Below are 16,853 nucleotides of genomic sequence, written 5' to 3' on the forward strand. Positions count from 1 at the left end.
ATGGCACTATCTGTCGATGCTTCTACCACAGCCTTCGGTGCCACCCTGGAGCAGCAGGTGAATGGACATTGGAAGCCACTGGCATTCTTCAGTCACCTGCTCCGCCTGCCGGAACGCAAGTATAGTGCCTTTGACCGCGGATTACTGGGCATGTACCTGGCGGTGCGGCATTTCCGCTAATTTTTGGAGGGGAGGACTTTTACCATCTTCACCGACCACAAACCCCTCACCCAGGCGCTCGTGATGGCAAAGGATCACTGGTCAGCCCGCCAGCAGCGACACCTCTCCTTTGTGTTGGAGTTTACCACCGACATTCGGCACAAGGCGGGGAAGGACAATGTGGTTGCTGATGCACTCTTGCGACCGGACATCTGCGCACTGACACCTGGCCTCGACTTCGACCAGCTCACTCGTGACCAGGAATCTGATGAGGAGATGCGGGCCTTCAAGTCTGCCATCATGGGCCTGCGGTTCAGAGATCTGGGATTCCAAGCGGCGAAGACACCATCCTGTGCGATATCTCCTTGGGCACCTCGCGGCCAGTGGTTCCCCAGCAGTGGCGCAGGCAGATCTTCTGTCACATCCGTCCATCAGGTCCACGGTCTGGATGGTGGCAGAACAGTTCATGTGGCATGGACTGCGGAAGCAGATCACGGGCTGGGCCAGAACGTGCACCCATTGCCAGATGTCCAAGGTGCACAGGCACACCAGGGCACCCGTAGAGGAGTTCGAGCATGTCCGGGAATGGTTCAGCCACATTCACATGGACATTGTCGGGCCCTTACCCATTTCACGGGGAAACCGTTACCTGTTTATGGTGGTGGACCACATTACTCACTGGTCCGAGGCGATCCCTATGCCAGACGCCTCCACCGACTCCTGCTCTCAAGCAATGTTGCATGGTTGGGTCGCCCGGTTCAGCAACCCGAGTCACCTCACCAGCGATCGGGGTTCCCAGTTCACATCTGCGCTCTGGGCACAGCTCGCCAACAGGTTAGGGATCCAGCTACACCGCACCACGGCCTACCACCCGCAGCCCAATGGACTGGTCGAACTTCTGCACTGCCACCTTAAGTCGGTGCTCATGGCCCGCCTCACTAGTGCCGACTGGGTGGACAAACTGCCTTGGGTGCTCCTGGGCATCCACTCCACTCCCAAGGAAGATCTGCAGGTGTCATCAACTGAGCTGGTCTATGGTGCGCCGCTGGCACTACCTGGTGAGTGCATCAACACACCTCACAATCCCCAGCAGTCGCTGCACGAACTACTTTCTCACCTCAGGGTACGCTTGGACTTGTTCGAACCCCCACCACTGCCCAGGCATGGCACCCGCCCATCTCATATTCCCGGTGAACTGCTTTCTGCGGAGTACGTTTTTGTTCGGCGGGGCCCGACCGTGGCACCTCTGCAGTGACTGTAGGAGGGGCCATTCAAGGTTGTACAGCATTCCTGCTCCACGTTCACACTGGACATTGGCGGCAGGTGGGAGCTGTTTACCATGCACAGGCTGAAGCCAGCGCACCTCGATCCCACCGAGCCCGTGGTCGTTGCCCAGCCCAAGAAGTGAGGCTGTCCGGCCCTGGGCAGGCTGTGTGGCTTGTAAGCCACGCGGCGGGGCAGCCGGCCAAAATGGCAATGTCGGAGGTTTCCCTTCCTTCCAGCACGGGGCTCAGAAACCCGCGCTGGGGGACCACGTGACGCCCGGGTGACGTCAGCGCCCTCCAGCGCGGTTCTCAGCCCAGATCGGGCTGAGAGTACAAGTGCAGCCCAGCAGCCTGCAATAAACTAGTCTGCTCATTGAGCTCAACCCGTCTAGTTGTGTGTGTTATTGCAGGAGCAGGTGTAGCTGCGCTACAGGCTGAGTAAAAACAGTCTTTCTGGAAGACTGGCTGAGGTCAATTCACTGCCATGAATTAATCGTCATGAAATAATAATTCCACATCAGAAGGTAAAGCGTATTTTTCATATCTTTCAGAAGTACTATGTCATCATCGAGTTAAAGAAGAAAATCTGCAGATGCTGTGATTGAGCAGTTTGTTTACATGTATAAAGTTTGTTTACATTTCTTTATTTGTTGAGTACAATATTTTTTGCACGACCAATAAAGTGGTCATTGTGGAAAAAGAATCTCATGTGATTTCACGTTTGCACTCTAAAAAAATAAATCTGAAATCTGAAAAAAAATGTAGTTTACACAAAAAAATTGCTGGAGAAACTCAGTACGTCACCTAGCATTCTTTATATGGCAAAGACCAAGTTGCCCATCTGGTTGACCAAGTTGGCCCTTATCCGGTTCCAACAACCTCTTCTGACCCAGTTGTCTCGCAAATCTCTCCACAGGACTTCGCGCCAACTTTGGGGCATGTCCCTTTAAGAGTTTCTTGGTCCCGTGCTCAACACAGGTGAGTTGTTGGCCAGGACCACGCGCCGCCCACCGGCAGCAGGTGGTGAAGGGACGGGTTCGCTGAGTGTTCCCCAGTTCTCGGGGAGATCCGGGAGGCAGCCATGCCATTGGGAAAGAAAGTGCGGCCGAGCTCTGCGGCGGGGAAGTTAGAAACCTGCACCACCACCAGGTACTTTAATAACGCACACGTCGTTAGTGATAGAAAACATATTCGTAGCCGATGATAAACACATCACAGGAGGCTTTAAAGTCCGTTCAGCGGCTGTTTAACTCATCAAAAGCTGTAGATTTGGGAATTGCAAATGTTAGTCAATTATTTACTCCGTGTTTAGATTCTTTTTGCTGTTGTCAGGACACCAGGAGTTCGAGTCTAATTCTCGCAAACTTTCATCTCCAAGCACTTGACCAGCCATAAACCCTCCAGTCATTTCCAATTCACCAGGCAGCTTCAAACCAAGGCGAGAAGGTCCCACTACTCTGGTTCCCCTTGATAATTCTGTTGATCTGAACTGTTTATTTTCTTTTGGTGGTTTGCATGATGGAAAAGTCAGCTGGTTCATAGCTATTCAGCAGTTTTGTGGATACCAGTATCAACATTTTATTCCAGAACTATTTTGTATGAAATCCAATTTCTCAGTTGCCATAGTTCCTACAGTAGCACAGGCCTCGGGTCTGGTAACAAAGCGAGGTGCTATATACTCTCATCCATTGCAAAGAACCTGTATTCCTTGCCCGTAGATCGTTCTCAAATCATGCATTTGTCAAATTATTGCTGGATTCTGTTTTCAGTTTTGTGTGGGTCATGTCTGTTTAACAAATCCATATTCCAGTCTATCACCCTGCACTAATCCTCATTCATGTATTTGTACCCTTTTCTAGTGCCATTGTTAATCCAACTTTTTCCAGGTCAACATGTATTGACCCTCAGCATCAATAATGTTGTTCTGTGTGTAACTGGTTGCTGTATTTGCTACCTGTCATTTGTGACAAGCCTGCTAAAGTGCTTCAATGTTGTAACTCTTTGGAACATTCTGAAGGGGAAATGGGAGGCACTTTTACTGCTGCAAGATGATATCCCATTGGAACTAAAGTTCACAAAAAGCTTTGTATCAGGCTGATACTCGGGAGAGTAGGAGGAAGAGCCAGATTGTTAGAAATTGTGCCTTTCAAGTGAGATGTCTATCTAATATGTAGAAGTGAAAAAACAAATCTCATTGTAAATTCTCCCTTTTATCTTTGCCAGTTGTCAATTGAATGCTATTTTTCAGACTCTTTCTGTGTTCAACACATTTGCAGCATCTACCAGAAATCCATATTTCCATAGCAACAAGATTTGCAGAAATATAGTCACAGGACTTCAGTGTTAATTTCTTCCCTGGGTGTAGATGTTGCATTTATTCTTCCCAGCACTTTTGTGACCAAGTCACTGGAGACTAAAGTTGATAGAAATAAAATGTTGTTATTCATCATGACATTCGGGTGTCCTCTTGGAGACAGTTGAGGAGAAGATGACAGCAAGTGACTCAATGCATTGTCACCAGCTAAAATCATGTTTTTATTTGAACATTTTGAGTCCAACAAATTTTTAATTTGGATTATATATTCACAGTGGCCATTGACAAGACACTGCTAAATGTTCAAATGCTTTAGCTGGGACAAAGTAATTCACATAGATGAAGCAAAAGCTGAAGACTGAGAACTCAGATATTCAAAATTAGTATTGTGAGGGCTGACTCTCTGAGTATCAAAATATCCCAATATGCTTGTGACCATGTTTGTGGGCTAAGTTTGGCCTCGAACCACCTTGGATCTCCCTCATAATGATGGAAAATAACAAGGCTGACTGTGTCTGGTAAAAATGCACAGAAATGCTGGAGGAACTCAGCCAGTCTTGTAGTGTCCATAGGAGGTAAAGGTATGTTACAGCATTTCTGGATCTGAGCTGGTAATATATCTTTACTTCCTATGGATGCTGTGAGACCAGCTAAGTTCCTTCAACATTTCTGTGTGTTTTACTACAATTATAGCATCTGCAAACTTCTGTTTCACTCTGATTGTGTCTGGAGCCTGATTTGATGTAGGCCAAGTGATATAGCCCCATTGTATGGCGTTTGGCTGAAGCATACTAGAACATATCATGGTCACGTCAATTTGCAAGCACATTTCGATCGAACCCTTACTGTGGGCCGGTAGCCTGTGCTTTGTTGGCTGTACTGATTGTTTACAAAATTGTCCTTTAATTTCAAAATTGATTATTGCTCACAATTGACATTTACATTTTAAAGACTGGCTCATGATTGTATTAATGCCTGATATCCACATAATTCCTGAAGGATGTCCCATGTCTAACAACCCCTCACAGCACCACTTCTCATTTTGGTTGTACCCAAAACTTGGTGTGTAACCAATGCCACTGAGGTTCTCTTTCCAGTATCCTTTTATAGGAACTACCCAACAGACAAGTGTTTCTTATAGAAAGAGGGCAAAATACTAAGGATGCTATAAAACTGAAATAAAATCAGAAAATAGTCTGTAGGTCAGGAATCATCTGTGGAGAAAGCAACTGTGTGGATGTTTCAGGTTAGTTCTGATGTAAATCAGTGACTGGAAACACCATTTCTGTTGCATTTTCTTCAGACTCTATCTCAAATACTAAGTATTTACAGAAATTCTGTTTTTCTTTCTTCATAGTATGTCATTCTTTAGGAGTAAAGCACCATGGCTCGATCATCTCTTTGAATGGTTTGTGTTTGCTCTTGACAAATTCATTTTCAGGAGTATTGCTTCTACCATTTCACCAATATCTAAACTACATGGACTTTAAGATCCACAAGACATAAAAAAAACCTCGCAGACAAAACTTACACTGGACAATTTTTTCAAAATTGCTTCCTGAAAAAAAAATTGAGGATTATGATAGACAACTGTAAAGCAAAGGGAGGGCATACAAGGTAGCAAAAATTACTGGAAAACCAGAGGACTGGAAATATTTAAAAACTTAGAGAGAGACAAAGAAAGTCATTAGGAAAGAAAAGATGAATTATGAAATAAAATTGGCAAATAACATACAAAAGGATGCTAAGAGTTTCTTCAAATATATAAAAAGTAAAAGAGAGACAAGGGTAGATATAGGGCCAATTGAAAATGATGCTGGATAAATTATAATGGGTGACAAGGAGCTGGCAGAGGAACTAAATGGAAGACATTAGCAATATACCTGATATTAAAAAGGTCTTGGGAGTTGAATTAAGTGCAGTCAGGATTACAAGAGAGATGGTACTTAGTAACCTGAATGGTCTAAAAGTAGATTAGTCTCCAGGACTGGATGAGGTGCACCCATGGGTTCTGAAGAAGATTGGAGATTGTAGAGGAATCGCAATTGATTTTCCAATGGAATCAGGCATGGTTCCTGAGGATTGGAAGGTCACAAATGTAGTTCCGCTGTTTAAGAAAGGAGGGGGGCAGATGAAAGGAAATTATAGGCCTATAATCTGACTTTCGTAGTTGGAAAGATATTGGAATTGATCCTCAAGGATGAGGTTATGGAATACTTCAGGTGTATGTCATGATAGGTCCAAGCCAGCATGGTTTCATGAAGGGAAGATCCTGCCTGACCAACCTAATGGAATTGTTGAGGAAATCTCAAGGAAGGTGGATGAGGGAGAGGATGTGGATTTAGTGTATTTGGTGAGACCTAATTTGAAGTACTTTGTGCAGTTTTGGGCCCCATATCTTAGAAAGGATATAGCAAAGTTGGAGAGGGTACAGAGGAGGTTTACCAGAATTATTCCAGGAATAAGAAGGCTGACATACGAGGAACACTTAGTGGCTCTTGGACTCTATTCATTACAATATAGAAGGATGAAAAGGGATTTCATCGAAACATTTTGAATAATGAATGGATCGGACAGAGTGGATGTAAATAAGGTGTTTCCCCAGTTGGGTGATTCCAGGAGAAGGTGGCACAATCTTCAAATTAAAAAGTACCAGTTTACAACAGAGATGAGGAGAAATTTCTTTAGCCAGAGGATTTGTGGAATTTGTTGCCACATGCAGCTGAGGAGGCATGATCTTTGGGGGAATTTAAAGAGGAAATTGATAGGTATCTTATTAGTCAGGATATCATGGGATATGGGGACAAGGCTGGAACTTGGAACTAGATGTGAGAACAGTTTAGCTCAGGGAGGTTTCACAGAGCAGACTCGATGGGCCAAATGCCCTGCTTCTGTTCCTTTTTCTTGTGATCCTGTGATAATTTTAGATTTGCTGTATCATGTAGGAAGTTGGAGAAGCATTAAATTAAATTTTATTCAATTTAGCTTGCTTAATCACATAATGATACTGAACCAAGCTCTCAGGTTGACTGCACATGTTGTACAACAAATATGGGGAGTCAAGGATTTGTCTTGCTCACCAATTTTACAACTGAAGTAGACCTCATAGGGTTTCTTAATAAGTTCAGTCATGCTGTGTCTTCAGAGGTGTATCTGGGGGGGCATGGCGAGATGGCGTGGAGACTAGACGTGTAATCCCTTCCCTCTCTGGTCAGACTTTTAATTACCAGTTTTTTAACCCTTTATTTTTAATTTTAAAATTTTAATTTTTAGTTTGATATTTTGGAGAGCCATTATGGCTACTAATGTAAAAAAAAAACTAAGTCTCAGTTACAAAAGAAAATACGGTTTCAGAGTCCAGAAGATTTGGGGCCTAAACGACCTGAAACACCCTCGGACTTGATTTCAGCGATCCCCAAGCTTCAGCGATTGCCGGTGGCGACAAAAGTTAAAGTAACAGCCACTCACCAGTCTCAAGATGGCGCTGGTTTGACCCATTTTGTGGAAGAAGAAGCGCGCTCCCGAGAATTTGGGCACGAGCTTGGAGGCTTGCCACAAAGAATAACCCTGTTGGAAGAGATGGGAGCGCGGAGGAAGAGAGCTGTGACGTTAGACACACAGTCTATAGTGACTGGGGGTTTGAGTAGTGTTGCTAATTACGGAGGATTCTGTAATTTTATTTAAAAAATGGTCTGTGGGGGGAGGACAGCGACGACCCCCTGAGGAAGTCGGGGTGGGTCATCGTTGGGTGTCCAAACTCGCAGCAAAACGATTAGAATGCTGCCTTTTGAAGTATAACCAGAAGAGGACTTACCTTAATCTACCACTATACAGGAAATGGAAGAAGAGCTGGAAGAAAGTGGGTTACAAATTGTGGAACCGGATCCTGCATTCCAAATTGCATCTCAACCTGTTTGCATGATGTTTGAAGGTATTGCTTCTTATTTGGATATCATTACTGGTCAATTGAATCAGCTGGTTCAAATGAATACTGATATGAGTTCAGACTTGATTGTTGTTAAGGCAGAAAATTGGGAAAACTTAAAAAAAATTTGAAGCTTCCTTTTCTGAATGTAAACAACAGGTACAATCCAATACAGAAACAATAATAAAGGTGGAAAAATCAGTTAAAGATTTAGGAGCCCGGGAAAGAGGATTAACAAAAAAAATAGACTATTTGGAAAATCAAAGCAGAAGAAATAACGTGAAAATTGTGGGTTCACCACAAGATATAGAAGGTTAAGATCCTGTCAAATTTTTTAAAAATTGGATTCCCCAGATGTTGGGGGAAGAGTCTTTTCCTGATGGATTGGTATTGGAAAGAGCACATAGAGCTTTAAGAAGAACACCTTTACCTGGCCAACCTCCAAGAGCTGTGATAGTTCGTTGTTTGGATAGAGAGACAATTCTTTGACTTGCAGTTCAAAATGCAAGACAAAGGCAAGCTCTAATGATGATTCAGAATAGTAGAGTTTTCTTCTACCCTGATTTGAGTCAAGATGTTATTAGACGTCAACGTGAATTTAATCCAGTCAAAGACGTTTTATGGCGTAAAGGTTACAAATTTGTTTTTCGTTACCCTGCTGTGTTGAAAGTGTTTTACGGAAACTATCAGTCTCAATACTTTGAGAATGAACATGAGGCAATGGTTTTTGCTAATTTGCTACCAGATGTCAGAGGACAAAGAAGTCCACCATTATCTCCTAAAAGAAAATCTGATGGTCTTGGAAATGGGGAAAAATGGCAGAAATGGAAAGAACGGGAATGGAAAGAGTTCATCTACTCTTGAAATGAGTTCACCATCTGGACTGGAATCTCAAGGCTGAAAATTTTTTTCGTAATATGTTAATATTTTTGATTGGCTGGCTGGGGAGGAAGCACTAATTTCTTTGTTAGTCATCAGTCACTAGTGGGTAATCCACACCCAGTTTTTTTTTAGGGAGTTACTACCTTTTGGTGGTTTTTTGTTGTTGTTTTTTTCTTCTTATGAACGAATATTTTTATTTGGTGGGCCTATATATTTTAATTTGGGGGTTATATATATATATATATATATATATATATATTAAAAAAAAATGTTTTTCTTTGTTATTATTAATTTTGTGATTATTTTTGGTATTTAGTAATTTGAAGTTTGCTACTTTTAATGTTCAGGGATTAAACAACCCGATCAAGTGTAAGAGTTTTGGCATGTATCAAAAAGATGAAAATTTTACAAGAGACACATTTGAATGAAAAAGAAAGTATGAAATTGAAGAGGTACTGGGTTGGACATGTTTTTTTTTCTTCATTTAACTCTAAAGCTAAGTGAATAGCAATTTTAATACATAAAAATTTATCTTTTGAATTACAATCAATGGAAATGAATGCAGGATGTATTCTTAAATTGAATCGTAAGATTTTTAATGAATTTTGGACTTAACATTTATCCACTGAATGTAGATGATGAAGCATTTATTTCTGATGCATTTTTGCTTCTGGGACAAGCTAATGAAAACATTTTGGTTGGAGGAGATTTCAACTGTGTTTTGGAACCTTTATTAGATAAATTTCCAAAAAAATGTTAAAAAATCTGAAATGGCAATTCAAATTTGAGCTTTGATGAAAGATCTTAATTTAGTGGACATTTGGCGACATCTCAACCCAACAGAGAAGGATTTCTCTTTTTATTCATTTCGACATGAATCTTTTTCTAGAATTGATTTTTTTAAGTATCGGCACATTTACAGGGGAAAATATTGTAAGCAGAATATAAAAGTAGGTTCATTTCAGATCATTCCTTGTTGTATTTTACTTATGAGAGATCTGAAAAAAATAGTGCAGCTTATCGTTGGAGATTCAATACGATGTGGTTTAAAAAAAACCGGAATTTATTGAATTAAAAAAAAAACAAATCAATTTTTTTCTTGGAAGAGAATGTTAATTCTGTTCAGAGTAAATTTATGTTGTGGGATAGTATGAAAGCTTACTTGAGAGGTCAAATAATTAGTTGATGGCATAATGAGATGAAAACTTGTTTGGTAATGGAAAAAAATCACGTTTGTCTTACATGATAATTATTTTTTTTTCTTAAGTGGTCTTTATATTCAGAATATTTACATTTAAATTTACTTTGATTAGATTTTAGTAAATATATTTTAATTTATATATTAGTTTTTCTTTTTGGCTCTCCTAAAGAGAGCTGGCTGAGAGGGGGAGGGGGTGGGTTTTTTTTTTCTTTTTTTTTGTAAATTAAAAAAAACTTTAATGTTCACAATATGTACTTTTTTTTTACTGTATGTAATAACCTTGTTGAACGAATAAATAAAGTTGTGAAAAAAAAAGAGGTGTATCTAAGGTATGGCATGTGCACTGGGCGCCACTTGAAGTGGAGTGCAACTTGGGGGGGGGGTTAACTACTGAGCTGTTTCTATTAAAGTCAGAAAAGTCCTTCTCCGATAATGAAAAAAAGTTTTCTTCAGCCAAGCCCCTGGTGGTCCCCGCAACTCCCCTGATGACTAGAAATGGTGCATGGGAGGTAGCATGATTAGCATAGATAGAGACACTATTCGCCTAGACAGAGTCCGATTTCTCCCCCTGTCAGCACCCTCTCTGCCAGTGCTACCCCCACCATACAAAGAACCCATTTCTAATTTGCTCTGTCCACCCATTCGCTCTCAATTTATTAAAAGGCTGAAGCCAAATGTAACATGGTGGTCACCAAGGCCAGCTCTCGCGAGACCTCCTTGTCACTTTTTTTTTGGCACATGGAATGTACAATGTGACATTGACGAGACATTTCTGCTCTATTGAATCTTCCTGAAGATGATAAGTACCCTCACCATGTTTACATTTTATCCTTTTTCCATAAAAAAGGAATTGAGGGATATGGGGGGAAAAGGTAGGTAGATGGAGTTGAGGTAATGATCAGATCAACCATGATCTTATTGAATGGAGGATCAGGCTTAATGGGCTATACCTGCTCCTATTTCTTATGCTCTTGTGTATTGCCTGACAAACGTGCATCAACATGTGTTCAATGTAACATCAATGTAATGCAGAGCATCTGTATGTGTGGCTGATTTTATAGTCTGCATCTATTGTGATAAAGCATGCCCAAGGTCTAAGACAACATTTGCATAGCACCTTCACTGAGTACATGCCCAAGCATGCTTGACAGACCAAAGCAGCTTGCTTTGTGGGCAACATATGGGCAAAGCAGCTTGCTTTGTGACAATATTCTAGTAGACATAATATGACAGGAAATCACAAAAACTGGTTATATCTAAAATAATGGTATGATTGGAAAATTTTAATGATCAGCAGTCAAAAATCCATAAAATGCACCCAAAAGTGTTCAAGAGGCACAATCTTCATTGTCTAGTATTATCAGAACCTAAAGAAACATCAGTTCAATCCCTCAATGATTTAACAGTATCAGCATCTTGTTTTCTGTGACTTGGCAGATATTATGTCATGAAGAAAATATTAATTCAGCAGAATATGATTGCTCATTTAATGAGTTAATATTGCATTTCAGCATTTTCCGTAATCTAAGACCTGTTACTGCAAAGACTACAAGTTCCAGGGCTAGTTCCACGAGACAGCAGGCAAGAACATCCATTCCAGAAGCCAGAGCCGGTCTTAGCCCCATTGGTTGCCTTTCAGAGGTGGGACAGAATGAGTGCCCAGAGTGGTTGGAGAAGGAGCCTTTGAAACAATGTCACAGACGCCACTCAGTGGGACTCAGCCAGAATGTGGCAACGAATGAAAATATTCAGAAGTTTGGGGAGACCTTAAAAAGCCTGAGAAGGGCCAAGGTAAGAAAATCTTTAAAAAGTTCATGAATTTTTGTCACTAAATAAATATTCTCTGTTTAACTTGATTTATGGTTATGGGCCTACATTCCCATTTCTAGTTTTTTCGCCTATAGAAAAATTCTACCATATAGAATCTGTTGCAAGTCTTTCTACTTTACAGTTAGCACGGGTTGAATGGTGATGAGTATTCACTAGATCATTGCAGCGCATGGGCTGATGCTCTATTAGAGAATCCCTGTATTAGCTTTCAAGTTGAATGCCTGGACTGGTCGGACTTGGGACAATGGGAAGTTATGCCTTTGAGGTGGGGTATCAAATGAAGCTGCCAAATTGAATCAACGTGGCCCTGTTGCTTCCCTTAAAACATGTAGTAGACCTGGATCACATCACTGCTTGGAAGCAGAGCCAAGATTGTGACTTTGTGATGGATCTCTGGGTCTTGTGGGCAACCAGAGCACACAAGCTCAGTTATACATCAGCAAATAATATTCACTCTTCCATCATGTCACAGCATTCATAAAACCTCACATTATCCCTCAGTAGGGGATTTGGGGATTTTGAATTTATTTTTAGCTTTGAAGATTTCAAAGCTACCTTTATAGAATAGCTATATAGCTCATTTAATGTTGGTTTTGGTAAATGCTGCCTTGCTGCAGGTTTGGCTACAACCATTAAATGATTTTATCTGATGCAAAAATAAATATGAAGGAATTGCCATCTCTCCTTTTAATCCAGTTAAAACCAGAGGGGTACGATCCAGTGATCATTGGGGGATCAGAGGTGGAGAGGGTGAGCAAATTTAAGTTCTTGAGTGTCACTATCTTGGAGGATCTTTCCTGGATCCAACACACTAATGCAGTGGTTTTCAAACTGCCCCCAAACTCACGTTCCACCTTAAGTAATCCCAATGCCATAAGTGCTCTGTGATTAGTAAGGGATTGCTGAAGGTTAGTATGCGAGTGGGAAGAAAACACTTGGAAAACCTGTTTTAATTGTACTCAGTTGACTCATTATGTGCACTGTTTCATTTCTCCAAAGGAAATGGGCCAATGACTATTTCTCAAGCAAAATATTTCAGTAACAATTGGGTCTAGAGCAGTGATTCTCAACCTTCCCTTCCCACTCACATACCACATTAAGCAATCTCTTACCAATCACAGAGCACTTGTGGATAAGGATTGCTTAAGGTGGAATATGAATTTAGGGGGTCAGTTTGAAAACCACATTGCTAATGTCAGCATGAAGAAAGCATGTCAGTACCTCCTTCCTCAGGAGTTTGCAGAGGCTTGATATGACAATTGGACACCCTGGCAAATCTTTACAGATGTATGATGGAAATTGTGCTGACCGGCTTTATTATGGTCTGGTATGGGGACACCAAGTTTCTTGAGCATAAAGACATAACAGGCAAAACACTCCCCACCATCTACAGGAACTCTACCATCAGAGAGCACCAGCGATTATCAAGGATCCACATTACCCAGCACACCCTCTGTTCTCGTTGCTACTATCAGGAAAGAGGTATAGATGCCACAAGTCTTGCACTACCAGGTTCAGGAATAGCTTCCACCCCTCCACCATCAGACTCCTCAACAACAAACTCATCAGGGACTCATTTAAGGACTCTCACTTTTGCACTTTGATTTTTTTCCTCTCTGTATTGCACAGTTCAGTTTGTTTACATTTCTTTATGTTGAGTGCAATTTTTTTTGCACCACCAATAAATTCTGCCTCACCTGCAGGAAAAGGAATCTCAGGGTTGTATGTGATATCATGAATGACAAGAAATTTGAACGTTGAACATTATCTCCTGCTAATATAACTGCAATTACAAAAGCGATTTAAAGTTGATCTGTTATTCCACATTTCTCACTTTGTAACTGTTGCCAATTCAGATGGGGGTGGGGAAGGGGTTAGAATTAAAATACAGCCAAGAAATTTACATCTATTTCAATGCCTGAATTGAAATGTTCAACAGAGGAATATTGTACAAGACATTGCAGATTTATAAACTTACTATCAGGATGTAAAGCTTGTATAGTGATTTGCTAAACTGCTCAGTGAACCATTCTACTTTTGTTTCCATTAGTTTAAATTGTTCAGCACTGTAATGATAGTGATCATGTTTGCATGGCCACTAGCAAGGCCTTGATTATAGTTCCTGTTTGATTAGACTTGGCTGCAGAGGCTGACACAGAGCAAGAGACAACATGCAAGATCTGTAATGGAGTCTTGCAGCCTCATGGTGCTGTTTACAACAACTTTAAAGAACCTTTTCCTTCATCTATATGTTGTCTAAAAACTCACACATACAAATGCAGGATGAAACGTGGTGCCAGAAGTGGGATGAAGGAAATTAAAAGGAAATACTTTAAAAGGTAAAATCTAAAGTCAGCAACTAATCAGTGAAGAGAAGCTAACAAAGTGAAAAATGGAAGGATTACATCCACCAGCAAAACTTCAGCTGACAGGTAATGTGGCTGAAAATTGGAACAGATTTAAACAGCATTTTTGGATTGTATTTATTGGTAGTCGGAGCTGACTAGAAAAGTGATAAAGTGAAAGTGTCAGTTTTCTTGCCTATCATGGGTGATGAAGGCCTGGAAGTGTATAGTAACTTCACATTTGCTGCTGAAGGAGATAAAATGAAACTGTAAAAAAATAATGGAACAGTTTGAGGCATTCTGCATACCTAAAAGTAATGTGACATTTGAGAGGCACAGATTTTTCACGTGTACAGAAAACGGAAGAAAGTATTGATAAGTATGTGACTGAATTGAGAAACAGAAGCAAAACACATGAATTTGGTGGACTGACTGACTCGCTGATGAAAGACAGACTTGTGTGTGGTATTCCAGATAATAGTCTAAGGGAAAGACTGCTAAGTGAGCAAAATCTAGACATGGATAGCCCTCTGTAGGGCTGTAGAAACTGTAAAATTTGCAGGCAAAAATCTGTTCAGTGAAACTAGCTGCAATGTGGATGCAGTGAGCAAGAACAGACATGAACCGTTCAATAAAATGCTCGAAAGTGGAAAGGGAGGCATGGCCAGCGAACAAAAGTGAAAGGGACAATCGAAAGCCATGTCATCTTTGCGGTACATAACACCTACCAAAAAAAGTATCTAGCATATGGTAAAAATGCAATATATGCAACAAAATCAACCATTATGCCCATTGCTGTAGGAATCAAGTGCAACAATGCAAGGTTCGTGAGGTAGATGAAATGGAAATAGAAGAATTCTATGTATATGAAAACAGACAATGGATTTTGAGATTAAAAGTGAATGACATATATCTTTCTTTGGCTTGGCTTCGCGGATGAAGATTTATGGAGGGGTAAATGTCCACGTCAGCTGCAGGCTCGTTTGTGGCTGACAAGTCCAATGCGGGACAGGCAGACACGGTTGTAAGGGAAAATTGGTGGGTTGGGTGTTGGGTTTTTCCTCCTTTGTCTTTTGACAGTGAGGTGGGCTCTGCAGTCTTCTTCAAAGGAGGTTGCTGCCCGCCGAACTGTGAGGCGCCAAGATGCACGGTTTGAGGCGATATCAGCCCACTGGCGGTGGTCAATGTGGCAGGCACCAAGAGATTTCTTTCGGCAGTCCTTGTACCTCTTCTTTGGTGCACCTCTGTCTCAGTAGCCAGTGGAGAGCTCGCCATACAACACGATCTTGGGAAGGCGATGGTCCTCCATTCTGGAGACGTGACCTACCCAGCGCAGTTTGATCTTCAGCAGCATGGATTCGATGCTGTCGGCCTCTGCCATCTCGAGTACTTCGATGTTGGAGATGAAGTCGCTCCAATGAATGTTGAGGATGGAGCGGAGACAACGCTGGTGGAAGCGTTCTAGGAGCCGTAGGTGATGCCGGTAAAGGACCCATGATTCAGAGCCGAACATATACATTTCAGTTAAATTGGATTGTGGAGCACAACTTTTAATATCAGAGACTGATTCTCAGAAGATTAATGTGACAGATTATGTTGTGTTTTATGTTGTATATAGATATAGACAGGTCGGCTCCAAATGCCTTTGCAAAAGTTTTGGGTAGTGCCTATAGAGACTTCACTAACGGATTATTGTTTTGAAAAGCAACAGATGAAAGAACTCGGAGGATAAGGTTCGGAGCTGTAATTTGTCTGAGTGCAGGTTGCTATTCAAAGAGGGTCATGTTGTTTTGCAAGCAGAGAGAGTCAAACAGGCTTTTCTCTGAGTGGGAGAGAGAATTCAGTTCTACAGTTTTACAGTTCAGCAGCAGGAGCTGGGACTGGAACAGGATAAACTGGAAAGTTTGTGGGGAAAAACCCCATTTTGAAGACGGATTGTGAGTGCTTAGTTCAGCCAAGTCAAAGACCTTGTGGTCTATACAAGCGGAGAGGATAATGTCTCACTTGAAATAAGCGGAACTCTTTGGTGATTTGAAAGAAAGAGGTTATCTATCATCTGGAAAACCCTGATGAGGCAAGTTTCTTTGGCAAGACACTGACGTGGCTAATTAGAAGGGATCAGTTTGTGTCCAGCGAAGGACAAACCTCTCTCTCTCTGAAAACCGACAAGAATCTTCCTGAGTGGTAACCATTTACCTTTCAAACACCAAAGCCTAGTGAACTTCATAAATGTTAAATTCTGTGCACAGTATATGAATTGTCTGCAACCAATGATCTTCAAGGAATGCGAAGTGAGATTGGACTGTGAATCGAAGAACTTTTCTAAACTTGCGCACAGCTTACATACAAGGGAACTTAGAATTAGAAGGGGGTTAAGTACGGGTATGATGGAGACAAAATCAAAGTATTTGTAAAACGTACTGTCCAAGTACAATACAAACAACAGCAACCAAAAACACTTTCTACATCATAGATACCCAGGGACCACCACACTTCGGAAGAAACTGGCTACACAATCCACTTATGGATTGCCTCATGAATTAGTTATGGACAATGGGCCTCAATTTACATCAGAACATTATTAAAAATTTATGTGTGACATCAAAATCAGACAAATTTTGTCCGCACCCTATCACCCAAGTACTAATGGGGAGGCAGAACGTTTTGTACAAGTATTCAAAAAAACAATGAAAACCATGAAATTTCTAAATGCCTCTTGGACACACAAAATCAAAAATTTCCTATTGGGGTAAAGAAACACGCTGCATTCTACCACAAAACGTACCCCAGCAGGACTAATATTTGGCCACAACCTGCGAACCAGGCTGTCCACAGTTCATCCAGATCTGGGTCTCCAATTGGGGAAAAAAAACAAAAAAAAACCCAGCATCACCACAGGTCTCACTTAGAACTCTGGAAGTGGGCAAGAGAG

General features: G+C 41.4%; 1 protein-coding gene across 1 annotated transcript in view; it reads left to right on the forward strand.

Annotated features, from left to right (window-relative positions):
- Window positions 1-2,454: 2,454 nt before the first annotated feature.
- wdr95 (WD40 repeat domain 95) overlaps window positions 2,455-16,853 on the forward strand; it is a 158,042-nt gene continuing 143,643 nt past the window's right edge. Inside the window, exons 1-2 of the mRNA XM_069891576.1 lie at window positions 2,455-2,573; window positions 11,258-11,537. Of these exons, the coding sequence (XP_069747677.1) occupies window positions 2,506-2,573; window positions 11,258-11,537 (348 nt within the window). The 5' untranslated portion in view covers window positions 2,455-2,505. The remainder of the gene's footprint in view (window positions 2,574-11,257; window positions 11,538-16,853) is intronic.

This window comes from Narcine bancroftii, chromosome 7 (genome assembly GCF_036971445.1).
Source record: "Narcine bancroftii isolate sNarBan1 chromosome 7, sNarBan1.hap1, whole genome shotgun sequence".
In the NCBI taxonomy this organism is placed as follows: Eukaryota; Metazoa; Chordata; class Chondrichthyes; order Torpediniformes; family Narcinidae; genus Narcine; species Narcine bancroftii.